The sequence below is a fragment of the Geotrypetes seraphini genome, chromosome 4 (assembly GCF_902459505.1).
Source record: "Geotrypetes seraphini chromosome 4, aGeoSer1.1, whole genome shotgun sequence".
Lineage (NCBI taxonomy): Eukaryota > Metazoa > Chordata > Amphibia > Gymnophiona > Dermophiidae > Geotrypetes > Geotrypetes seraphini.
Window position 1 is genome coordinate 286,797,881 of NC_047087.1, and position 25,690 is coordinate 286,823,570.

Consider the following 25,690-nt stretch of genomic DNA (forward strand, 5'->3'; position numbering starts at 1 on the left):
AGTGCTGTACAGTGAGAGCATGTTCCAAAACATCATCTGCATGGCCAAATTCCAATATAGAATACTAATGTAACCCATCATTGACAAGATTTACGTTTACACACATGCAGTTGTGCCATCCATAGACCTGGTGTAATCACAAATGCCCAAATAGGGCAATAAGAACATAAGAATAGCCTTACTGAGTCAGACCAATGGTCCATCAAGCCCAGTAGCCCGTTCTCACAGTGGCCAATCCAGGTTCCTAGTACCTGGCCAAAACCCAAGGAGTCAGTGGCGTACCAAGGGGGAGGGGGGCGGGGGGGTGGTCTGCCCTGGGTGCAGCCTTAGGGGGGTGCACAGCCGGCCAGGTCTGGAAAATGGTCAATCGCCAAGGCAAAGTGAATCGATCGCGGAGCCCATCCCGGGCTCCGTGATAGACTCACTTTGCCATGGCGATTTACTGGGCCGATCAGCCTTCCTCTCCCCGTCGTCAATTCTGCCATCGGAGAGGAAGTTCGGGCCAGCCAATCGCTGCCTGGCTGGGCGGAACTTCCTCTCCGAAGGCAGAATTGACTTCGGGGAGAGGAATGCTGGTCAGCCCGAAGCAGGGAGAGCTTGGGGCGGCGGCAGTTTTGGGGCCTGTTCCTCGATGGTGGCAGCAGTGGCTTGGTGGAGGGCAGGCAGGGAGAAAGAAAGGGGGCAGGCAGGGAGACAGAAGGGAAACAGAAAAAAAGAAAGGGGGCATGAAGAGAGAAAAAAGAAAGGGAGGCAGGGAGAGAGGAAGAAAAAGTTGGGGGAGAGAATGAGGTCTGGAGGAGAGGAAGCATACAGGCTGAATAAAGGGAAGAAAGATTTGATGCACAGTCAGAAGAAAGTGCAACCAGAGACTCATGAAATCACCAGAAAAGGTAGGAAAAATGATTTTATTTTCAATTTAGTGATCAAAATGTGTCTGAATTTATATCTGCTGTCTATATTTTGCACAATGGCCCCCTTTTACTAAACCGTAATAGCAGTTTTTAGCGCAGGGAGCCTATGAGCGTTGAGAGCAGCCCTGGATATTCAGCGCAGCTCCCTGCGCTAAAAACTGCTATTGTGGTTTAGTAAAAAGGGAGGGGGTATATTTGTCTATTTTTGTATGGTTGTTACTGAGGTGACAGTGCATAGAGTCATCTGCCTTGACCTCTTTGAAAAACCCGCAGAATAGGAATGATAATTAACGTTTTCTCAGCGTACAGTGTGCTTTGTGGTTTTTTTTAAATTTTATTGTTAGTAGACCATTTTGACTTGGGCATTTTAAAAGTAGCTCGCAAGCCCAAAAAGTGTGGGCACCCTTGAGCTAGAGCTTTGAAGCTGCGTGTTGCTGCCGTAAAGGTCATCTCTGATACAACCGGAAGTTGCATCAGAGACGACCTTTACGGCAGCCATATGCAACTACAACGCTCCGGCTGCTGTAAGAAGGCAGTTTAGACATCGCCGGCCACAGGACAGAGAGGTTTGTCGGACTGGGCGTTGCAGATCTTGTTGCCAAAATCAGAAAGGTGAGGAAGGGAGAAAGATGGGCCTGTGGTGGATGGAGAGATTGAGAGAAGGGGGCAGATGATGGAAGTGGGGAGAAAGAAGAGGTCAGGAAGTGGAGAAAAGGGAGAGCAAATGCTGAATGGAAGTGGAGAAAGAAAACACATACTGGATGGAAGGAGGGATAAAAAAAAAGTACTTATGCTGGATGGGGGAAGATGATAGAGTTAGTGAGATAGTGGAGGAGTGAAGGAAAGGGGTGGCATGCTTTGGGTAGACATAGTGAAAAGAGGGAAACTGAGGACTGCATAGTAAGAAAGAATTTAATTTAGACTGAGGCAGAAAATAAAGAAGGAAGACCAGAGAAGGAAAGGGAAGAGAGAGAGATGCCAGAGAACGGGGAAGGAGACAGAGATATCAGATCTGAGCGGAGGAAATGAGAAGAGAGAGATGCTAAAACCACAGGGGAGAGGGAAAGAGAGATGCCAGACCATAAGGGAACAGAGGGAAGATGATGGATGCCAGACCAAAGGGGGGGGGTTCTAGAGGAGAGAGGCATACAGTTTCTGGAAGGGGCATAGAAGGAGAGAAGATGCCATATAGGGAGGGGCAGAGAGATGGCAGACAGTGGATGGAAGGAAGACAGTAACAGGAAGATGAGGAAAGCAGAAACCAGAGAAGACAAAGGTAGAACAAAAATTTTCTATTTATTGCTTTAGGAGACATATGTCACTGTTTCTGTGGTGTTGCATTTTATGCAGAGTCCAGCTTCTTGCTGGTTCAATTTAACTTTGTCTATGTATTTCTATTTTATCCCCCCTTTTACAAAACTGTGGAGTGTTTTTTAGCACCAGCAGTGGTGGTAGCAGCTCTGATGCTCAGAGTTCTATGAGCGTCAGAGCTGTTACCACCGTGGCTAAACTCCACACTACAGTTTTGTAAAAGGGGGAGGGGTTAGTTTGTGATGATATATTCCATATTAGGCGAAGGTGTTTTCTGTGTTCTGTGTGTTCAAAAGACATGGTTTTCTGTTAGGATTGACGGTGGAGGATTGATCTGTACTGGTCTGGCTTGTTTAGTTTTACAGTGGGTGTATTGATGTACTGCTCACTGCAATATGTAAGATGCTGCCTTTTCCTAGGTACTCATGTGTGACGTGTGGCTTGTTACTAAAAACATGTTTTTCGTACAGATGGGGGGGTGCCAAAAAATGATGGGCCCCGGGTGTCACATATGCTAGGTACGCCACTGCAAGGAGTAGCAATATTCCATTCAGAATCCTAAAGAATAGCAAAATTCTGGAATCCCAAAGAGCAACATAAGATTCTGGAACCCCAAAGAGTAGCAACATTCCATACTACCAATCCAGGGCAAGCAGTGGCTTCCCCCATGTCTTTCTCAATAACAGACTATGGACTTTTCCTCCATAACATTACATTACGTTACATTACATTACATTAATGACTTCTATTCCGCCTGTAACTTGCAGAGTAGTGTAAGTGGAAGCCCTGCTTAAGATGCCTATTTGTGCAAGTGCTATTTTTCACTTCATTTACATGCGTACAGTGTCACGTAACCATAAGCACCCAGTTACAGAATTGTCCTCCACTTGTTTATTATTAGATGTGCAATTGAGTTCACCTTTGTATTTGCTCCTAAGGCTTTAAACACAGCCCTGAAATTAGAATGTAGCAATGCTGCAGATCAAATTTATCACTGTCATTACATCAGAATTACTTCACAAATTGCTTCTTCTGACATCATCCAACGCCTGTGATGAACAAACTATTGACTTGGTTTATGGTGCATTTACAGAACCTGTGCGCAGATCTGTTGACTTTTATCTCATGTTCACACCTAAATTTCAGATGATGACACAAGTAACCAAAGTTGATCTCTCAACCTATGCAAATCAACTAGATGAGCTGGCAGACGTAAGTAATTCCAAGTTAGCATGATTTAATGAGTGATATAAATGACTTGACATCGGTGTTTATTATCAAAGGTTTGTACTTCAACTTGAAAATACATGCGGGATTTGGATATATTTTTTTCTGTACATCATGGGGATAACTTTTATAAAGCTTTCTCCACATGCAAAATCTGTCTTACATGTGATTTAAAGGCTCTTAACATGTGTGCGTGGAAGTATATGTGTCTATAAGATTGCAGCTAGTCACTCACAGGGGTGTAGAGTAGTCATAATTGGAGTGGAGCAAGCGTAAATTTGTGTATGAGAATTTGTGTGCTGTTGGGACTGTTTTGGACTCTCTACAGGCACGTAGATGCCTATATTGTCTTTATAAAATAAAAACTGAACATCCAACAGTGCCTTAATCACTTCGCTATCTTTTTGTTAAAAAGAGGTGTTTTTTATTTTCAATTGAAAATAAAGTGCTTCCAAAATATAATCATCTGTCCCAAAAAGATTAGTGAAGTCTTTGAGTCGTTTAAAGTGCAGACAAGATATGAAATTAACAGTGAGACGCACAACATTTTAGCATCTTTGAAACACTCGTAAAATTAATCGTATACAACCTCCCATTTTACAATAATTTTTACCTTGAACCCAACCAAAGCTAATGATACCCAATTGGTAGAGAAAAATGAGACACAAACTAGTTTACAAGAGTTAAGTTAGGATGGGCCATTTGACCTTTATCTGCCATCATATTTCTATGTTTAGCCCGGGATAGGCACTGTGGGATCTCTTAGAGAGAGGAAGAGAGAATGGTTACTGCAGATGGGCAGACTGGATGGGCCATTTTGCTTTTATCTGCCATCATGTTTCTAAATAAACATATCAAAAAGAAAGTATCCACCCTCTTAAAGGAAATTCAATGCACCCCCAGATTTTCTTCCATTCTGTCTCAGCATTTTACCTTAGGACAGTTAATTTCTCCATCTTACAGATAGAATGAGGTTTAAGTTGCTACAAGTTCAAAGACAGGACAGCATTTATTAGGTGTCTGGCTAATGCAATCAGATTACGAAATCCTGGTATGTCTCTGTTGTGCAAAACAATACCTAGACCCCAAGGAACCTTTAATCCTGTAAACCAAGCATGTCAAACTCGCAACCCACAACAAGCTCCCTTGCCAGGTCCACAGTAGCCTCCGGAGCCTCCCATCAGCCTTCTTCAGCACTCTCGGGCCTTCTCCCCATGTTTGGCATGCCGGTGCATGCACTCGTTACCAGCGCGCCAGTCAGATCCCCATTCTTTTGCGCAGCGCAGGCGTAACTGAGCTCCTGTCATCCCTCCTGGCTGGCACTCATAACAATTCCACCGCCGCCAGGAGTTGCATCGTGAGTTGGGCTCCGCCCCCTCTACCTCTGGTGGCCGACTTCAACAAATTCAAAGGCCACTACTGCCGGAGGGCATCGTCTGCGCCTCGGCTGCCCCTGAAACAAACAAAAAAACCTCAGAACACGGCACTGACCTGGAGGCCAAAAGAGAGGCAAGGCATCCGGGTCACAAAAATAAAACAACCTGTTTTCCTTCTCCTGCTGCCACTGGGTGAGTAACTTTAATTTAAAAAATTAATGCACTGTTTTCACAATAATAGGTAAATTGATCAATTCAGTACAACCCAGCTGAAGAACACTCTAAATCACAATTAGCAACAAAGTTCTTCTCTAATCATTCCAGGAGCTCTTGTTACCACCAGCTAATAGAGTTCACAGTTGCTTATGTCTTGACTTGGAAATTTTTGGAGTTCCCGATGAAGGGGTGATTCCCGAAACTGAGCTCTGTTGGGACCGAGCCAGCCACAAAAAAGTAATGCTATTGCACAGCTTAATATAGCCGATCATATTAAGAACATAAGAATAGCCTTACTGGGTCATCAAGTCCAGTAGCCCGTTCTCATGGTGGCCAATCCAGGTCCCTAGTACCTGGCCAAAACCCAAGGAGTAGCAACATTCCATTATCTCAGAGTAAGCAACATTCCAGAACCCCAAACAGTAGCAAGATTCTAGAATCCCAAGGAGTAGCAACATTCCATGCTACCGATCCAGGGCAAGCAGTGCTTCCCCCATGTCTTTCTCAATAATAGACTATGGACTTTTCCTCCAGTAAATTGTCCAAACCTTTCTTAAAACCAGCTACGCTATCTGCTCTTACCACAACCTCTGGCAATGCGTTCCAGAGCTTAACTATTCTCTGAGTAAAAAAAAAAATTCTTCCTATTGGTTTTAAAAGTATTTCCCTTTAACTTCATCGAGTGTCCTCCTAGTCTTTGTAATTGACCTACAAATGCTGCTGGTTCATTGAGACAAGTAAACTGGACTTGAGTTGTTTTTTTTTTTTTTTTTTTTTTCAAAATAAATTTTATTAATTTTTTGTTAGACATAAAATGCAAGGTGTACAGCAAAGAAGAAAAAGTACCAATACACAGCCCCACTTCACCCTGTCCCAAACCTGTCTCCCCCTCCTCCCCAACCCACCCACCCCTATTCCCAACTCCAAACAGTATAAACCAGTAGAAAACACATAGTCCAGTCCAGTGCAGACCCAGCTCAACTTATTTAAGCATTCAATAAATGGCTGCGTGCTCTAGGCGTTAAAGTTTCCCAAAAGGGCGCCCAACAAAGGCAAAATACCCTTCCTTGAGCAGATTCCAGTGAAGGAAGGCCAAGCCTCTCCATAGAAGCTTAGTGAATCATCAGTGTTCTCCAGCGTGAAAGTGTTGGTAAATCTGTTGTAATCCAGCACAGCAAAATCGCTTTCTTCCCCAGTAGTACCGCTCTAGACAGAAAACTGCGAAATCCCCTCGGTGCAGACCGAGGAACATATTCCAACGTAAACAGCATCACAGGGTCCAGAGAAAAATTGTAATTCCACATCGTTTGAATATGTACATTGAGCTGATGCCAAAAGTCAGTAATCCGAACACAAGACCAAAACTGATGACCCAAAGTGGATGAGGAGTGTTGACATTTAAGACACCGATCAGACTGACACATTTTTGCCCGGAATTGATATGCAGTAGACCTATATAACCTATGTAGAAATTTGTAATTAAGTTCAAACAAAAGGACACTTTTAGTCACCCGGGCTGACCGTAAAGTCCCCCTGCGAATCATGGATGGACTTGAGCTTTTAATGAATATTTAAATAAAGTGTGCTTCAAGGAATATATCACTAGCACTGTTTATTTATTGATTGATTTAACTCACTATTTAAAAAAAAAAATATCCACACACACGAAATTTCTCACGCAATCCATCGGCGCCGAGCAGTCGCCTATCTAAGCCAGTTGAAAACAACGATACAATGTACGAGTATAACCAGTTGCTTATTTTTATTAAGTACTGGATCCAGTATGCCAACCCTACACTTTGTTTGCTTATTCCCCCTCTTTTTTTTTCTTGTTTGGTTGGTGGGTGGGAGGGAGGGGGTGGGGTTTCTCTATATTACTGGCTGATTGCATATTTACCTTTTGTTGGGTCCTTTTTGTACTTCCTTCATGATCTATTGTATCTAGAGCAGGGGTTTCAAAGTCCCTCCTTGAGGGCCGCAATCCAGTCGGGTTTTCAGGATTTCCCTAATGAATATGCATGAGATCTATGTGCATACACTGCTTTCAATGCATATTCATTGGGGAAATCCTGAAAACCCGACTGGATTGCGGCCCTCAAGGAGGGACTTTGAGATCCCTGATCTAGAGGGAATGAGGAGGAGGTGGGGGTGGGGTGTGTGATATTGTTTATGTAAACACAAAGACTTGGTTGTTGTATTGAGCTGTTATTTATGTCTGCTCCTCTGTGTTGTCTTCAATAAAAATTATTGAAACCTAAGTACAGTACTCCCCCGAAATTCACTGGGGTTCTGTTCCAGGAACCCCTGCGAATCTTGAAAAACCGCAAATACATTTTTCAGTAGGGGAGACAGGAGAGGGCAGCCAGAGAGGCAGGAGAAGGCAGCTGGAGCGCCAGTGAATGAAGGAACTCACTCACTGTATGCTCCGACCGCCTCTTCCTGCACCAAAGTTGGGCCTTACCAATCAGGAGCTGCGTGTCAAAGCAGCTCCTGATTGATAAGGCCCAACTTTAGTGCAGGAAGAGGCGGTCGGAGCATACAGCGAGTGATTTCCTTCACTCGTCGGTGCTCCGGCTGCTCTCTCCTGCCTCTCCAGCTGTCCTTTCCTGGTCGACGGTCATGGTCGGAAAATACTGCGAATGACGGATCGCGAACCGCCGACCGCGAATGACCGGGAGAACACTGTACTATGATGTGGACGCCTTAGGTACCCGAGACAAGTTCACGCCTCTGGTCATAACACACCATTCCCCCCCTCACACACACTAATACTAGCAGTGAATCGGATGATAATGCCTACCATGCCATTAGTCTTGTATTGGCTTGCTTGGTGCGCCTAACAGGAAATATTTCACCTTTGGATTACAATAAAAATATGTTACACTTATTAATTTATGCAATTATTCTGTGTCTGGTAAGTTACCGATGTGTGGCACTACAATGGGACAAGATGTATTAAATTGTGTTTATGAACGTTTGCAAAAATACAATTTACCTCTGTCAAAACTAACTTCTGTAGCTACAGATGGAGCTCCTTCAATGGCCGGAAAAACCAACTTGTCAAAATAAACCTAAGTTTCTGTGAAAAACGACGTTTTTGCTTTTTTGTGGCCCTTGTTTATTTGGCCTGTGTCAGCCTTTGAGTTTGACATGCTTGCTGTAAACCATAAGATTTGAAACTGGATACTCTTCCAGAATTTACATGCCTTACACTGTTCCCTCTAAGCTGAGCAGGAGTCCTCCACCTATAGTCCTGCCAGAAGGAGGTGCTGGTTCACCATCACATTTTCAATAGTGAGAAATGGGGAAGTTCTACAGGACTCCAGGGAATTTGCCTGTCCCTAGGGATGGAAGACGCAGTACTGAAGCATTGTCCTCCATTGGCAACAATGCAGTCAACAATCATTACAGAATAAAGCAATACCACCCCCTTCTGACGACATGTAAATCTCCAATTGCTGGCAGAAGCAGTGTGCCTCTCCTCTCCCATCACCTGTCCCATTCCATAGCCAGGATCCCCCCCTTAACATAGCCCTATTATAATCCTCCAGGCACCCATCCTTCCCTTCCCCATCCCACCCTTGATATACTGAAAAGTGTCTAGTCTACTATATGTAACAACACACTATGTCACCTTGGATGTAAGGATTGTACATAAAGATCCCATATTTTCATAAATAAAAGCTTTCTCGCCCGTGTCCCCCAGGCGTCTTGTGCCTCCCAAATTGCCAATTGATGGAGGTGGTTACGCCAATGCCAATAAGCCGGAGGGTCCACTAGTAAATCCAATACCAATTGAGGAGTGCTTTGTATGGGTCTGCCCACCAAGGCTGACATATAATTCACTATACATTGCCAAAACCCTTTAATGACAGGACAGGCCCAGAAGGCATGGCCAAAATATACAACGTGCCTGAGCACCCCCACTATAGAATAGCTGCTTTTGTGTAAAGTATGCTCTCAGTAGTACTCTATAATAGGTCTCCCGTAGCCAAGCACTCTGTGTCAGGGAAGGTATGGATCTGACAGTAGTCAGACATCCCAGTGTCCCAAAGCCATCTGCAGATCTGCCTCCCATGCAGTGCGATGGTGGATAACGTTTTTATCTGGCATCAATAGGTGGATGCTTTTATTGGCATACGATTTTATATACTGGTAATTAACCTTCGCTTGTGGACTGGCTGCAGTGATCTCAGCTAAATCACTGGCTGAGGGAGGAGGAACTGAAGTACTATAGTCCCTTTTTATCAGTGATCTGATGCTGTGTTTAGTTTGAATGTATGATAAAAACTTTACCTAACACTCTTTCTGTTTCTTTTTCTATAGAAAAATGTATCTGTTAAAAATGAACTGAAATCGGAGGCACAACAGTTAAGAGAAATTCAGACGTCAATTAACACCAGACTACAGCCAAAAATAGTGAGTCATTTGTATTTTAGCTCGTGTACTGATGTGAAAAGTGCTTGTTGGTTCTGAAAGATCTAGGGAAAGTTGCTTTTGACCTGCATCGACTTGCTAAAAATTCTTTTGCTTAATTGGCAAGCTTTAGAAGAGTGAATGATGTCCGAGAAACATAAGATGAAAGAGCTAAGGTTATTTTTGGAATGCAAACTATTGGCAGATAACTTGTTCCATGCCTACTAAAGTAATTAGATGGCTGCTTTCCCTGGAAAGTAATCTATTGGTGATAACTTGTAGATTCATTTAATTGCATATATATTCTAGAGTAGCACCAGAAAGATGGTGTGGTATCAGATCACATTTAGACCAATGCTGGATTTAATTTCCAAAAGATTTTAGACACGTGTACAGAATGGGAACAGCCATTTGAAAGTTGAGCTGCTTGGTTTACTTCTGAAGATTAACTGAAAGCTGTTTGTATTACTTCTTAAAGAATCATCTGATTATTTATTTAATTTTATTATCTCCTAAGTGGTTTATATTCAGGTACTTTATCATTTTTCCCTATCTGTCCCTATGGGCTCAAACTCTATCTATTGTACCTGGGCCGATGAGGGGATTAAGTGACTTGCTCAGGGTCACAAAGAGCAGCAAAGGATTTGAACTCGTAGGGTGCTGAGGCTGTAGCTTTAACCCCTGCGCCACACACTCCCACATTTGTTGACATTACATTTCTTTAAAGTAAGCCACTTTGGGCAGGATTCACTAAACCTCCAAACCATGCATGATCCATTTCCTATTGCATGCCAGCCGACTGATTCAGTAAAGGCCTGCATGCAAATGGAGACGATTGTTAGCACGCCCCCCTACATGCCCACGGCCAGAGCGATCCCCACTCATGCGCACACCCTGACAGTAATAATAATAATAATAATTTTATTCTTATAAACCGCCAGACCAAAATGGTTCTTGGCGGTTCAGTGACAGGAGAAGCAGCCTCCTGTCACTGCTGTCAGGGCTCAGCCCAGCATAGATCTCTCTTGTCTGCTCCTGGACTCTCCTGCTCTCTGCTGCCATTCCCTGCAGTGCAAGCCCGTGGTTTTAAAACGGGCCTGCACTGCGGGGAACGCGGCAGAGATCAGGAGAGTCTGGGAGCAGGCAAGAGAGATCTGCCCGACACCCCCCTCAGGCCGCGATCTCTCCTGCCTGCCCTGCTCTAAAAAGCAGGAGGGATGCCAACTCCCTCCTGCCATCAAAAATGTTAAAAACAGATGAGTTGAAAGACACTTTTTTGTGCACCATTCTGATTTGACAATTCCACTTTGGTTTTGCTCTTTTGAGTTTTGTGGGTTTGTTTCCCTTGTTATTGTGTGCACCCCTCCCCCCCCCCCCGACATGGAACGCCCAACCTGACCCCAAGGTTGGGAACAGGAGGGGTGCTCGGTCCCTCCTGCTCCTAGGCCTCCCCCCCGGCCCACCCCTGGTCAGCCCAGGCGGTCGGGCTCGGCCCACCCACCCCGGTACCTTTTCAATTGTTGGGAGCAGGAGGGGTGCCCGGTCTCTTCTGCTCCTTGAGGCAGGCTCCCATCTTCGGGAGCAGGAGCAGTGCCCGGACCTTCCTCCTGCTCCTACATTGCTGAAAATCTTCGGGAGGAGGAGGAAAGTCCTCCTCCTGTTCTCCCTCCCTAAGGAAGTCCCTGATTGGCTGAGGTGCCCTGGCCCCTCCTAAGGGAGGAGCCTGAGGCACCTCAGCCAATCAGTGCCTTAGGCCTCTCCCCGTGCGTCAGATGATGCGCCGGGGTGGGGCCTAAGGCTCTATTGGGGTGGCGGCTGGCTGGAGAACAGGAGGAGGAGGACTTTCCTCCTCCTTCCGAAGATTTTCAGCAGTGTAGGAGCAGGAGGAGGGTCCAGGCACCCCTCCTGCTCCAGCCTCAAGCAGCCGGAGGGACCGGGCACCCCTCCTGCTCCCAACAATTGAAAAGGTACCAGAGTGGGTGGGCCGGGCCCGACCGCCTGGGCCGACCAGGGATGGATCGGAGGGGTAGGAGGCCTGGGAGCAGGAGGGACCGAGCATCTCTCCTGCTTCCAACATTGGGGTTGGGTCGGGCGTTCTGTGTTGGGGGGCCGTGCTAGTGCGGGGGGGTTAGTCGGCCTGTGGAGCAGGAGGGACCAGGCACCCCTCCTGCTCCCAATGTTTTTAAAGGTAAGGGGGTGTGGGTCTGGCCGGCCTAGCCCGACCATGGGTGAACCGGTCGGGTGCAGTGGCTCTCCTGCTCCCCCTTCCAGGCAATCTTGCCACCCAGACTCTCCTGCTCTCTGCCGCCTACTGTGCAGTGCGAGCCCGTGGGTTTGAAGTGGGGCTGCAGAGAGTAGGAGCGTAGGGCTGGAAGATCGGGGAGAGAAGGCAGGAGACACGGGGCAGAGCAGGGTTTCTATGGAGCTGGAGAGTTGAAAAGACGTTGAGCAGCCAGCCCAGTTGGATCCGAAATTTTGAGTAGTGAATTGGGTCGCTGTCCAATTTACATGCATTTCACCTCATTTGCATGCATGGATTCGAAATGGATCGCAGGGGAGGTGAGTGAATCAGGCCAGATGGAAATTTGATAATTAAGTGGTCACAAACCGATCGCTACACGATCGGTTTGCTTAGTGAATCTGGCTCTTTCTGTCATAGTCCATTACTTGAATATTCATCAGATGATAAGCTACTGGTGCTTCTAGCCTGTTACTTTAATGTTCCCCAGCGGGTATAGACATGCCGGTTCTAGAACAGATATTCACCTCTCTTACCAGTAGGAAACAGAAGGAGAAGATGTTCCCCCTGACTAGTATAAAGGAGAATAAATCTGAAATTGATTTTTAATTTGAAAGTCAAGCACTTAAGCTGTGGAAACCATACATGCTGAACAGTAGAATATGAAATGCATTCTGGCTAAAGGGTCTTGGGTGCAAGAGAGTGAGGCCTCTTCCTCCAAAGTGAAGGTTCCTGAATCCTGCAGGCTTTACAGTACAGTGCCTCTTCACATCCTATTTAAATGTGGTTGTCCTAAGTTTAGCAGGATTCATAAAGAAGAGACCCGAGGCTATTATTGAAGGCTTGTGCTGCATTTGCATGTGTAAATACTGTTGCTTACCTGTAAAAAAAATGCTCTAGATGTATAAATAACAATTTTAGAAAGCTGTTATTTATACATGTAAGTCTCAGCACGTGCCTTTTTCAAGGGAGTGTGCTATGGACAAGCCAGAAACGTGTGTGACATTTCCAGTCTTAAAATAGCAATATATGTAGACTTACAAAAAGAATATATGGACTTTGCCATTTATGCCTGTGCTAAAGCAGATATAAGAGTCAGCTAGTAGCTGGTTTGAATGGGCAATTATGCTGACTTCTCTGGAGTTTAATCTCCTTCAAAAACTCCCTCAAAAGTTATTTTACTTGACTTCTTAATTTGTCTGGATATCCGGCTTGGTAAAACCTAGCATTTGCATGTTTCTTGTTGAAATAAGTGTTCCCACTGAATATGCCAGCATTTGCATATGTATTTCCACCTACTGTAAATATGTTTTACCAAAAGCTCCATGTTCATTGGAGCTTTTTGTAAGATACACAGGAAAGTGTGAATGTCTTGACTTTTGACTTTCCATTTCTCACCTAGATGCCTTATGCAAATTCAGGCTTAACATATGACAGATTAGTCATTGCCCAATGTTAATGTTCCTTTGCTAATGCCTTACCTCCTGTATGTCTGAATCACTCTATAAAGCTTGTTGCCATCACTGTGTTTCCCATAATGAATTAGTTGTTATAGAAGAGAGGGAAGAGGCAGAAGCAGAGATGAAAAGCAGTCTGCTGGAAAGATGGAGAGAGAGAGAGAGAGAGAGAATGTGAAATTAGACTTGAGGAGAGTGGTAATGTCAGTGTGATAGTTCTCATGTAATATGAGTCATGCAGAAGCATTTTGAACGGATTGAAGGAGAGAGAGACGGTTGAGCGAAAGACCTGAGAGAAGTACATTGCAATAGTGTAAGTGAGAGGTGATGAGAGCGTGGATAAGGGTTTTGGTAGGGTGTTTGGAGAGGAGAGGTTGGATTTTGGTAATATGATAGAGGAGGAAGTGACAGGTTTTAGCAGTTTGTTGGATCTGAGCAGAGAAGGAGAGGAGTCAAAGATTACCCTGAGGTTGCGAGCTGCCAAGACAGGGAGGAGGAGAGTGTTATCCACAGAAATAGAAAACAGTGGGAGGGGAAAGATGGGTTTAGGCAGAAAGATAAGGAGTTCAGTTTTAGCTTTATTCAGTTTTAGATGGCAGTAAGACATTCAAGCGGCAATGTTGGACAAGCAGGCTAAGATTTGGGCCTGAATTCCTGTAGAGATATCTGTTGTGAAGAGGTAGATCTGGGAGTCATCAGCACAGAGGTGATATTGAAAATAATGGGAAGAGATCAGTGTACTGAGAGAGCAGGTATATATGGAAAAGAGGAGAGGGCCCAAGACAGAGCCTTGAGGCAGTACACAGTAGGATGGCAGCGGAGGAGCCACTGCAACATACATTAAAAGTACGATGGGAGAGATAGGAAGAAAACCAGGAGAGAACCAAACTCTGGAAACCCAGCAAGGACAACGTATCGAGGAGTAGGTGGTAATCAACATTATCAAAGGCAGCAGGCAGATCGAGAAGGATGAGGATAGAGTAGAGGCCATTGGATCTGGCCAGGAACAGGTTGGTAGAGACTTTAGCAAGGGCAGTTTCTGTAGAACAGAGAGGGCAAAAGCCCGATTGAAGCGGGTCAAATATATCTTGAGAAGGAAGGAAGTCAAGGCAACGTAAGTAAGCAAGATGTTCGAGTAGCTTGGATAGGAAAGGGAGGAGGGAGATGGGGCAATAGTTGGAGGGGGATGTGGGGGTCTAGTGAAGGTTTTATTAAGAGAGGTGTCACTATGGCATGTTTGAAGACATCAGAAACTGCTGCAGTGGAGAGTGATAGCTTGAGGATGTGACAGATGGGAGAGATGACTGGGAGTGCTAGCTCTGAGTAGGTGGGTGGGAATTGGATCAGAGGAACAGGTAGTGGGTTTGGAGGAGAGAAGGTGAGCAATTTCCCCTTCTGTGACTTCAGAAAAGGAGGAAAATGTGGCAGGAGTTGTTGAAGGGAGGTTGGCAAAGCTGGAAGGGGTGGTGGGGGATGCGACATAGTTGAGAATTCAAGGTGGATCTTGTGAATCTTGTCATAGAAGAACTTTGCCATCATCTGGGGAAAAGTGAGAAAAGGATTGGAGGTGGGGGCACTTTGAGTAGAGAGTTGAGTGTGGCAAAGAGACAGTGAGAGTTGGTACTAAGAGTTAGTTAAATGGTTGTAGTATTCTTGTTTGGCAAGCAATAGGGAAGATTGGAAGGATGTTAGCATGAATTTGAAGTGTATGAAGATGGCATATGTACGGGATTTAAACCAAAGATATTCAGCAGCTCGGGCACAAGATCACAGGTAATGAACGTTGGGAGTCAGCCAGGGCTAGGGTTTGGCACATTTTACAGGTCGTGAAATGGGAGGGATTAGTGTATCAATAGCAAAAGAATGGAGTTATTGGAGAGGACAGCTTCATTGACATACTTGCGTGACCACCTCCATGACCATCTGGGTGAGGTATGTGTGAGAAAAGGTACCCTCCATGAAAGGGGGGCAGCTGAAGCAGTCTTCGGGGCAGATTCAGGTCTCAGCTAGTGCTAGCAGGTAGTAGAGATAAAGAGGTCATGGATGAAGATAGGTTTATTGGAATTCATTGTGTAGTGTACTGGGTGCAATGTTGCCCATTCTGAAGTTAATGGGACTCTTTTAACCCTTAATTTGAGTAACCTCATTTATGGGTTACTGATCAAGGAGAGAGTGTTTTTGTTGCATCTGGTTTAGTTAAGGTTGAAAGCTCAAACAAACTATTTTTTGTTGTCTTTTATCCTGGATTCTTAGCTGAAGAATGGAAGACAGCACCAGCCTCCTATAAGGAGACTGAGTTAAACTTTGAGCTTTGTTTCTTTGTCTCCATCTGCTTACTAGGGACATAACCCACTTATCTGTATTGATATGGTAGAAATCAAAGAGAGGAAATTCAAAGTTAAGATAAACTTTCCCCCTTTATGGTCCAAATCACTGGAGCTCCTTGTGATTTGGGCCATGTCACTTTACCCTCCGTTGCTCCAGGTACAAATAATTACCTGTATATAATATGTAAACCACTTTGATCGTAAACACAGAATGGCTGTATATCAAATCCCATTCCTTTTCCTCTTTCCTATCTAGGCAACTGCCCCTTTTGACCACTCATGACCTTTTCATTATACAAAAGTGACACCTACCAGTGAGCTAAGAACACACTTATAAAGTGACACTCATTTCAATGACTAGGTTAAGGGGAAGAAGGTTAAAGAGGGCAGATTTTCCTTTTACCCTGGCTGTGTTGCTCCACATTGAGTTGGTTCTTAATGAACTAAAATAACCTGATGGGCAAAAAAAGAAAGATGAAGTAGAATGGTCACACGGCAAGAAGTCTTAACTAAGATGTTCTCTTTAATTTATTGCCCAGATATCCTTGAACCAAAGTATTCAGAATTTACAAGCAATAGCATATCAAATACCAGTAAGCATACAGCTTTATCTGAAATTTTCTTCTGGCTAATGCAAATCATGCTTTTGTGTGTGTGTGTGTATGTGTGTGTATATATATGTGCTGGAGGGAGGAGAAGGGAGGGGGCAAGGAATGAAAAAATGGGGAGTAACTATAAATGAATCTGACCTTGGATATCATTGTAAAAGTTGACTCCAAAGTGGGTGATGAAAGAACTTGAAAGCGAAAGAAAATCTAATCTAATATTCTATTTGTGCGTCGCTCATACCTATATAGGCTCAAGGTGACTTTAATGAGAGGAGAGAGGATGGAGAGGGAGGGAGAGGGGAGGAGGATAGGTAGGGGGGGGGATAGGGGTAGGGGAGAGATAAGAGGGGGAAGGAGGTGGGAGGGGAAGGGGAGGAGAAGAGAGAGGAAGATGATGTAGCAAGGTTCAGATGAAATGAACCAATGGACAGGAAAATGAGAGAAACAGTAAAAATAAAACCTCTCTCTGTAGGGGTATTAGCTTTTTTAACTCTTTGGTATACAGGATGAAACATAGAAACATTGAAAATGAAGGCAGATAAACACCATGTGGCCTATTCGGTCTGCCTATTTATATTACCTACTCTCTCAGAGATCCTATGTACACGTTCTCTCTGAAATCTCCGAGAATCTCGGAGAGAGCGTGAACTCGCAGGCCTTGAGCATGCGCAGATGCTCAAGGCCCAGCAAGAAGAGGAGGCCGATCTTCAGGCACCGGCACCAACGCACAGGATATGCCAGTGCCGAGGCCCAGATGACAGTAAGAAGCGGTGGGGGGGGTGTCGAATCGCGGTGGGGTACCGAATCGCGGAGGGGGGGGGCCGGATCGCGGGGGAGGGGGAGGGGGGAGGATCACGGGGGGCGCCGCTTGCAAATCGAGGCACGCTCGGTTTCCGAGGCGCCAATTTTCCGAATGTTTTGCTTGTCTTGCAAAACACTCGCAAACCGGTGCACTCGTAAACCGAGGTACCACTGTACTTACCTTCCCCCTATTTTCCTCTCATATCATGTACGTCAGTGTGAATATGCCCCATACTTGTAACCTCTGATAATATATATATTTAAATCAGATCTTATTGTATACCGTTTAGGCCAGGGGTGTCCAACCTTTTGGCTTCCCTGGGCCGCATTGGCCAAAAAAAATATTTCTGGGGCCGCACAAACGCGCAAATGCTGCAGCAAGACAGAGGCAAGATGGTAAACACCTGGGGGCAGCAGATGAAAACACTGCATCGCCCTCGACCAGGGCTGCACAAAATACTTCATAGGGCCGCAGGTTGGACACCCCTGGTTTAGACATTTGTTTGATAAAACAAAATAAAGAAACTTGGAATGGCAAATTGAAACCTAGGAATAGGGCTAACATGAAACAGTAACAGAAATATACACATTTAACATATGTCGATATAACGCAAATGATTTTGTAATAGAAATCATAGAAGAACATTTAGATAACAAAAATACATTGGCTGGTATTCTGTACTGATTTCTGCTGTCTTCCTTTTATAAAAACTAGCCAGGATGGCCAAATAACATACATAGTAGCATAGTAAATGACGGCAGATAAAGACCTGAACGGTCCATCCAGTCTGCCAATTAGTACATCCTACAACCCCAAAGCAAAAAAGACTGTGGAATTTGATGTTACTGGTGTAGGCTTTATTGAAACAAGAAGTTAATGCACAACCTTTGAAACAATGAAGTTCATCCACAAATTGAATCAATGAAGAAGACCCAACACGATCCGGTTTCGACCTTTGAAGTCTTCTTCAGAGGTCCTATGGATATGAATTATATATGAATATAAGGAAATATGAGAGTGTGTTAAAATTGTGCTCTAGTGGTTATGAGACTTAACGTGAATCAATGTGAACCTATATGCCAATCGTATGTGTCATATAAAATGTGAATTTCCAAACCACTGGTGTAAGCTGTGCAAATATAAGGTGACCAACATCTTTAACTGAGTGGCCAATAACTAGCTGATTGGCAACCCTACCTTGCACCCACTAGAGTTAGTCCTGTATGGTACAGAGTAGATATTTGTCACAGGACAATACTAGGGGGTTGATTAATTGTTAGGGTGAAGTGACAAAGAAATCTTCACACCAATTTATGAAATGTCACTTTTACAATTATGGTACTCAAATTTGTGGTAAAATATGTGAATTTTCAGTGCCATTCTGGGGTACCAACCACTATTTTTGTAAATAAATTCTTTATTCATTTTTAAATCAAATACATAGTGCAAACAAGTGAACAAACAATATATTGTCACAAGCCCAGCACTACAGCCAGCCTTGTTCCAGCCAGAAAGCAGAGAAACTTAACTCTAAAGCTGAAGAGAGCTGATCAGTGCAGCAGCTCTCCAACTAACATGGAGCAAGACCCTGTTTCTGGAGAGATTTCCCAAGAGCAGGAACCCTAGGAGGAGTGGGAGCAGGATGAAGACAAACACTCCTTTAAACCTAGACTAGGCACTAGTAAGACACAGCTTAGGAAACAGGCTCTAAGTCCTTTAGGTGCACACCTGCTGAAACTGATTGAAGAGCAGGAGAGAGCTCAGGGAAAGCGGAAGCCTTCCCGTCCCCCCATACAGGCTGGGGCATGGCTCTCTCAGAGCAAGTCAGGTGGAGCAGGGCAAGCCAGGGGGAGAGAGAGCTGAGCCAGCAGAGGAAGCAGACTAATGGCTGGGTGCTCCAGAGGTTAGGCAAGGTAATGAAATGAAAATGCAAGATTCAGAGGAATCTTTACTGGAAAATCAGCCAGACTGCCTGAGGCCAGAGGAAGCCATGGACATTGTTCTAGATCCAGTTGATGACCAGATGGACGAAAGTTAAGTCTTCTTTTTTATTTCTTTTGCTTGAAAAGACTTTCCACTGCACTGAGTTGTGGAAGAAAGTAGCTATATGTTTGCTGGCTGTTTGAGACTTTTAAAGCCCATTGTAGGGAAAGGCTACCTTACCAGGAAAGGACTTTGTATTGTGTGGGGTGGGGGGTCCTGTTTTGAGAAGGTAAAGTCACTGGGAGCTATAGTGGGGACTGTGGAGCAGAATCCACATTAGATTCACAGGGTTGGGATTGCGGGGCAAATTAGGCTATTTTTTTGAGTGGATTCAGCAATTCCCCACCCCCACCAACGTACTCGGTTTGGTAAGGGGAAGCCTGACTAAGCTTAGTCAGGCACAGTGTACTTTACAAGGACAAGTTGGTGTTTGCAGGACTGTGCAATACTTACCCATTTTTTTTTATGTTTTTGTTTGCTTGAAAGAAGCCGGTGAGGAACTTTTAATACTTACCCTGAGGCAAGGGTGTGACCAGCCATGGGCTGATGTGGCAGCCAGAAGGACTGCAGGGCTAATAGCCAGAACAAATGTACTATTTGAGTTTGTTTTCTTCTTATTTTGGATATATTTTGAACATTGGTTACATTACTAAATAAAACCTGCCTTATTGTAACCGTGGCTGAACGTGAGCCTTATTGTGTTGAGAAATCTGTGACCATTCTGACTATTATTCTCTCAGAACATTATTATCCCAGCAGGGCTTTCAACTTTTGAAGGCACGCCAGAGTCAGTGATTTGCGCTCTGCCCGGTATATATTTCAAGACCCGGTACCGGCTGCGCGACAATATCAAAATGCACTCCATTCCAACCACTATAAAGTTGTTAAACCCCATCACCACCCCTCCCACTCTCCCTTCCCCCTCCCCCTCCTGGATATGCAACCTTTCATAAATCAAAGGGAACTAATATTAATATATCATAATTTGCAATATTTTGTTAATGGGCCCCAAATTTCCTTAAATTTATTATGATGACCCCTCTGCATGGAAAAAATATTTTCAAACTTATAAACTTGACATACGGACTCCCACCAAAAACTATAATTCAAGTTATCACAATTTTTCTAATTTTTCATTATCATCTGTATGGCCACTCCTGTCATGATGAGGAGCAATTTATTCTGATTTGCACTTATAGGTTTTTGGGTTAATAATATTGTTCCAAATAATATTATATCATATGAAAGAGATAGAAGGACTTCCAATATCATAATAATTTGACCCCAGATGGATTTCCAGAAGTTGAGTATCAAGGGACAATAGTATAGTAAATGATCCAATGTCCCTATGTCAAGATGACAGTGCCAGCATCTATTAGGTTTAGAACTATCCAACCATTGCAATCTAATTGGGGTCCAAAAAGATCTATGCAATAAGAAAAACCAAGTCTGTCTCATAGATGCTGACGCTGTACACCTCATCCTCCAATTCCAAATTCATGGCCATTGAGATGCAGAAATCTGCTGCTTTGTCTCAATGCTCCAAATGTCTTTAAGACAAGTTTTGGGGTTTTTATTCAAGAGATCGGATATTAATTTATACCACTGGGCAGCCTGATGACCAAGGAAATCTGTCTGGAAACACAGGATCTTTCAAGTCCCTTTCTGAATAGCCTGCTTCAACTGCAACCATTTGAAAGTTTGAGATTTTGTAATACCGAAAGATTGTTCCAGTCGTGAAAACCCAAGCATCTTTCCATTTGTTATCACATCATCTAATGTACGTATACCTGCCTGCATCCAGTGCTTCCAGATGACTTTATATCCGCCAATTTGAATCTTGGAGTTTAACCATAGGGACTGGCACGTGGATTGATGAATCAGAATCAGTGTTAAATTGTTTATGAATTTTAAAGTTTGCCACGTGGAAACTAAGGGCTCCTTTTACGAAGGCGCGTTAGCGGTTTAATGCGTGTAATAGCATGTGCTAAACCGCCGGCCATGCTAGCCGCTACCGCCTTCTCTTGAGCAGGCGGTAGTTTTTCGGCTAGCGCAGGGGTTAGCCAGTGATTAAAAGGAGCCCTAAAATTCTATAAAGCCTGGGCATCTTGATACTCAACACATGGCACAAGTTTCAAGTTTCAAGTTTAATATGTTTTTGATTAATCGCTTCATCTAAATTCGAAGCGATGTACAATATGATAAAATTACAATGTAAAAACAAAATCATAGAAGATAATACTAACAAGGTTAAAAAACAAATTTGACGAAACTGGAGACAAAAGGAAAATATGGGGATGAAGTTACATTTTAAATAAGGTAGAATATACATAAAGGGAAGGCACATAAGGGAGGGATAATGATAATAATTTTAATAAGATAAAATTTAATAGGAGAGTAAAAATTGAAAATGAGACTCGAAAGAATAACTTTATGAGATTCTCATGATTATTAAAAAGACACATAGGAGCATAATTAGTTTATGAATGCGTCATTAAACAGGAATGTTTTTAGTTTACATTTAAATTTTCCTAAATTAGTTTCTTCCCTTAGAAAGCTCGGTAGAGAATTCCAAGTCTGGGGTGCAGTGACTGAAAAAATAAATTGACGACGCGTATTTATTATTTTTAACGATGGAATCGTTAGAAGATGTTGTTCGGCAGATCTTAAAGTTCTAGTAGCTGTATAAGGGATTAGCAGTTTGTGAATGAAAGCTGGAGTTTTATAAAGAAGTGATTTTAAGGTAAGCAAACTGAGTTTATATATTATTCGATGACCCACCGGAAGCCAATGGGCTTCCTTAAGGAGCGGCGTCACGTGATCAAATTTTTTTGCTTTATAGATAAGTTTAATGGATGTATTTTGTATTATCTGTAAGCGTTTTATTTCCTTTTGTGCTATACCTTTGAACAGGGCATTACAGTAATCTATCTTTGAAATGACAAACGCAACAGAGACAGGAGTTGCCATTCCAAATATAGCCAATCTGGAAGATGCTCCAAAACTTCAGGAAGGATCCAGTACATACCTTGCCTCGTAATAAAAGCCCTGGTGGTATCTGTAAAAATTTGGAAAATTTACCCCACCCGCCTCTGTAAAGTTACTAAAGCAATTCTAGGTTTTTTCCCCAGCCAAATAAATTTTGTGAGGATACTATTTAACTTTTTATAAAATGACCCCTGAAAATACATTGGTAACATGCTCATTTGATAACAAACTACAGGAAGAATCATCATTTTAACAGTTTGGACTCTCCCCCACCAAGATAGATGTAAAGGGTTCCATTGCTCACACATTTATTTGACTTTCAGCAATAAAGATTTTTCATTTACTGACATCATGTCTTCTATTGTTTTTTGTATCATTGCGAATATTTTATTCCCTCTTCCTTCCAAAGAAAGGGGAATGCATCAAATAACCCTTTCGTGGCATGCACATTCAAAGGAAGAGCCTCCAATTTACTCCAATTTATTTTGTAACTTGAGAATTTGCCAAAACGATCTATCAATTCCAGTAAATGCGGAATAGTAGATTCAGGATTTCTCAAATGAAGTAAAATATCATCTGCATAAGCAGAGATTTTGTATTCCCAACCTGTATAAGAAATACCCTGTATCTCCTCTGCCTGTTGAATGGCCAACAATAAGGGTTCCAGAACAATATCAAACAGCAAAGGAGATAATGGACAACCCTGCCTAACGAAAACGTTCTGAAAAGACATTATTAATATACAATCTGGCAAAAGGGGAGGTATACAAGGCTTGTATCATTTGAATAAAACCTGAACCTATCCCAAACCAATACATGAAAGTCCACTCCACCCTATCAAAAGCCTTCTCCGCATCAAGAGAGACAGAAAAGGCCAGGTCATTCATTGTTTTTGAAAAATTTAGCATGTGAAATGCCAATCTAGTGTTGTTAGAAGAATGCCTTTGAGCAACAAACCCTGTTTGGTACATACCAATCATATAAGGGAGAGCCTTGGCTAATCTTAACGCTAAAAGCTTAGCCAAAAGTTTTCCATCCACATTTGTTAAAGATATAGACCTGTAGTTCGAGACCAAAAGAAGATCTTTATTTGGCTTTGGCAAAACGATAGTTAAAGACTCTGCCATAGTACCTTCAATTTAACCTCTAGTTAATTGTTCTTGAAATAATTTTAAAAGATTGGGCAAAAGCGTGATTTGGTATGTTCTAAAGAACTCCACAGTGAATCCATTACTTCCTGGAGTAGATCCAGCTCTGAGGGATTTCAATGCTGTCATTTTTACAATTATGGTACTCAGAATTGTGGTAAAATATGTGAATCTTCAGTGCCATTCTGGGATACCAACCACTAAGTTTATTAGCACTACAAATGTGACTCAGGAAATCAAACTGTTCATTTTTATGAATTCAGTGTCAGAAAAACTTACAGAAATTTTTTTCATTCCCATTTTAGTCATCTGTGAATTCCACCATTGTTCTGATGGAGACAATTCAGAGCAACATGAGCACGACGATTTCCCAGATTATCAAAGATGTATGCACTGATCTTTCCTTCTAAACCTGTTTGTTGGTGTTATTTTTCAGTGGGGAACAGAAAAAAAATTGCCATTTCTGGGTAACCTCCAGGCCCTCACTTGAATCAGTATCTGAACTTTTTCATTTCTTACACAGAGGCTGATGTAGTAACCTATGGTAAAGACCACAGAGTAGCTGCCATTTTTTTTGCAGAATTTTGCTACATATGTAAATGAGCATGCTGGCCATTTTCTGCAAGAAAAGTCATGTATTGTGACAGCCCAGAATGTCAGATATTCCCTGCCGTGGCACCACATGGCATTGGCTTGGCTTTAAATGGGTTGTACAGTGCTGGTCATAGCTTCCCACTCCAGGTGTTGAAATTCCTGGTGGCCACGGTTGGGAGACGAGAGGCTTATGGCACTAGATGCAAAGACTGTTCATACTCGGCCCAGGGTTTCCCTTCAGTTGCTCCAAACCCATAAATAAAACTGGCAGCCCTCTGGGACTGTCCCTGACTCTCCCTTCCCTTCAAACCTAGCCCAAATTAACCGTCTGCTAAGGGTCATTGGGAACTATTTTCTAAGACAGACCTAGGCAGGAGAGAATAAAGTTAATGCCTATCCTGTACTGGAAAGTTTCTTTAGGGTACATTTTAGGAGGGAAAGAGGTGATGGGAAAATTGCTTGAGTACCTGAATAAATGCATGTAAACCCATTCTGAGCTCCCTGGGGAGAACGGTATAGAAAATTTATTTAGTTATTTTTAGTATTTATATACCACTTATAGCCTAAGTCAGGGGTGTCCAATGTCGGTCCTCGAGGGCCGCAGTCCAGTCGGATTTTCAGGATTTCCCCAATGAATATACATGAGGTCTATTTACATGCACTGCTTTCATTGTATGCTAATAGATCTCATGCATATTCATTGGGGAAATCCTGAAAACCCGACTGGACTGCGGCCCTCGAGGACCGACATTGGACACCCCTGGCCTAAGTGGTTTACATTCAGGTACTCAAGCATTTTCACTGTCTGTCACAATCTATCTAATGTATTTGGGGCAATGGGGTATTAAGTGACTTGCCCAGGGTCACAAGGAGCAGCGTGGGTTTGAACCCACAACTTCAGGGTGCTGAGGCTGTAGCTCTAACCACTGCACCAAACAATCCCACCCCCCCCCCCATTTTGATAAATAAAATGAAATAAATTTTGGCTGCCATTTTTATTTCACAAGGCAGTGCTCCTGAGGGCTGTGGCTTTGCACATATGGTTAAAGCCACAAACTGGTGTAGGGGAGGGAGGTTGTTCATTATCCCCTGCTTGGCCACTACTGATTTCAGTACTGGAAGGAGGGGAAAAGGCTCTGATATTTGCTATGCAGTCCCTTTGAAGCCTTTTATATAACACAAAGGGGTGCACGGAAGGTGTATTTTTGTTAAAAATATAACTGTGAAGCCCTTTTTTCGCGCTTGTTCTCACTAACCTCCCTCTTTTACAAACGCATAGCATGGGTTTTAGCGCCAGCAGCGGCAGTAACTGCTCCGACATTCATAGGAATTCTATGAGCGTCAAAAGGAACTTCACATGGTAAAATGTGCTGGAACACTAGTATTAATGCACTTTTTCAGGCATTTGTGCATGTTTTACTATTTAAAGCAGCTTACAAGTAAACATACACAGTAGAGGTCAAATTTTGCCACACATTTTCCAATACATTACAAACTATGAAAAACCTCTTTCACAAAAAAAGGTTGCAGTCTACTTGGGGCTTAATTTCTAGGGAACTGCCTGGAGTGCAGTTCCACTACTTCCTTTCAGACTTCAGAGCCAGAGAAGCTTGACCATTGTGCTCCTTGCAGCCTTAAGGGAAGAGAAAAGGAAAAGCTGTACCTGGAATTAAGCAGAGAACAGCCACTCTGCTCCATAATCAGGACCCTCTTCTCCTGTTGCTTCTGTCACTGATATATCCCCTCTCTTCCCAGTTCCACTTTCTTTTTGTCTGCAAACTAAACCCGAGTAGAGTATTATCCGCTTGGTTACAGGCTGATATTCAAAAACAAACTGTGTCAGCATCTGGCAAAATGCATAATTTGCTTTTCTGTTTTAAAAAGTTAAGCGGACAAGGACTGTATAAAAGCTGTCCAGAACTGGGGAGAAGTATGAGCAGCAGTAAAAATTTACTATGGATAGTGTGGTGCAGTGGTTAAAGCACCCTGAGATTGTAGGTTCAAACCCACGCTGCTCCTTGTGACCCTGGGCAAGCCACTTCATCTCTTCACTGCCCACTGATAGATTGTGAGCCCACTGGGAGAGG

At 43.4% G+C, this 25,690-nt stretch overlaps 1 protein-coding gene across 9 annotated transcripts in view; it reads left to right on the plus strand.

Annotated features, from left to right (window-relative positions):
- The window catches only part of LOC117358641 (prominin-1-A-like), a 256,473-nt gene that overhangs the window by 190,408 nt on the left and 40,375 nt on the right, over window positions 1-25,690 (plus strand). For 7 of the 9 annotated variants that reach the window (XM_033940091.1, XM_033940084.1, XM_033940093.1 and 4 more), the window contains 4 exons: window positions 3,369-3,434; window positions 9,368-9,460; window positions 16,020-16,073; window positions 23,315-23,395. In XM_033940091.1, the coding sequence (XP_033795982.1) occupies window positions 3,369-3,434; window positions 9,368-9,460; window positions 16,020-16,073; window positions 23,315-23,395 (294 nt within the window). The remainder of the gene's footprint in view (window positions 1-3,368; window positions 3,435-9,367; window positions 9,461-16,019; window positions 16,074-23,314; window positions 23,396-25,690) is intronic. The other 2 variants (XM_033940089.1, XM_033940092.1) reach the window with 2 other exon arrangements.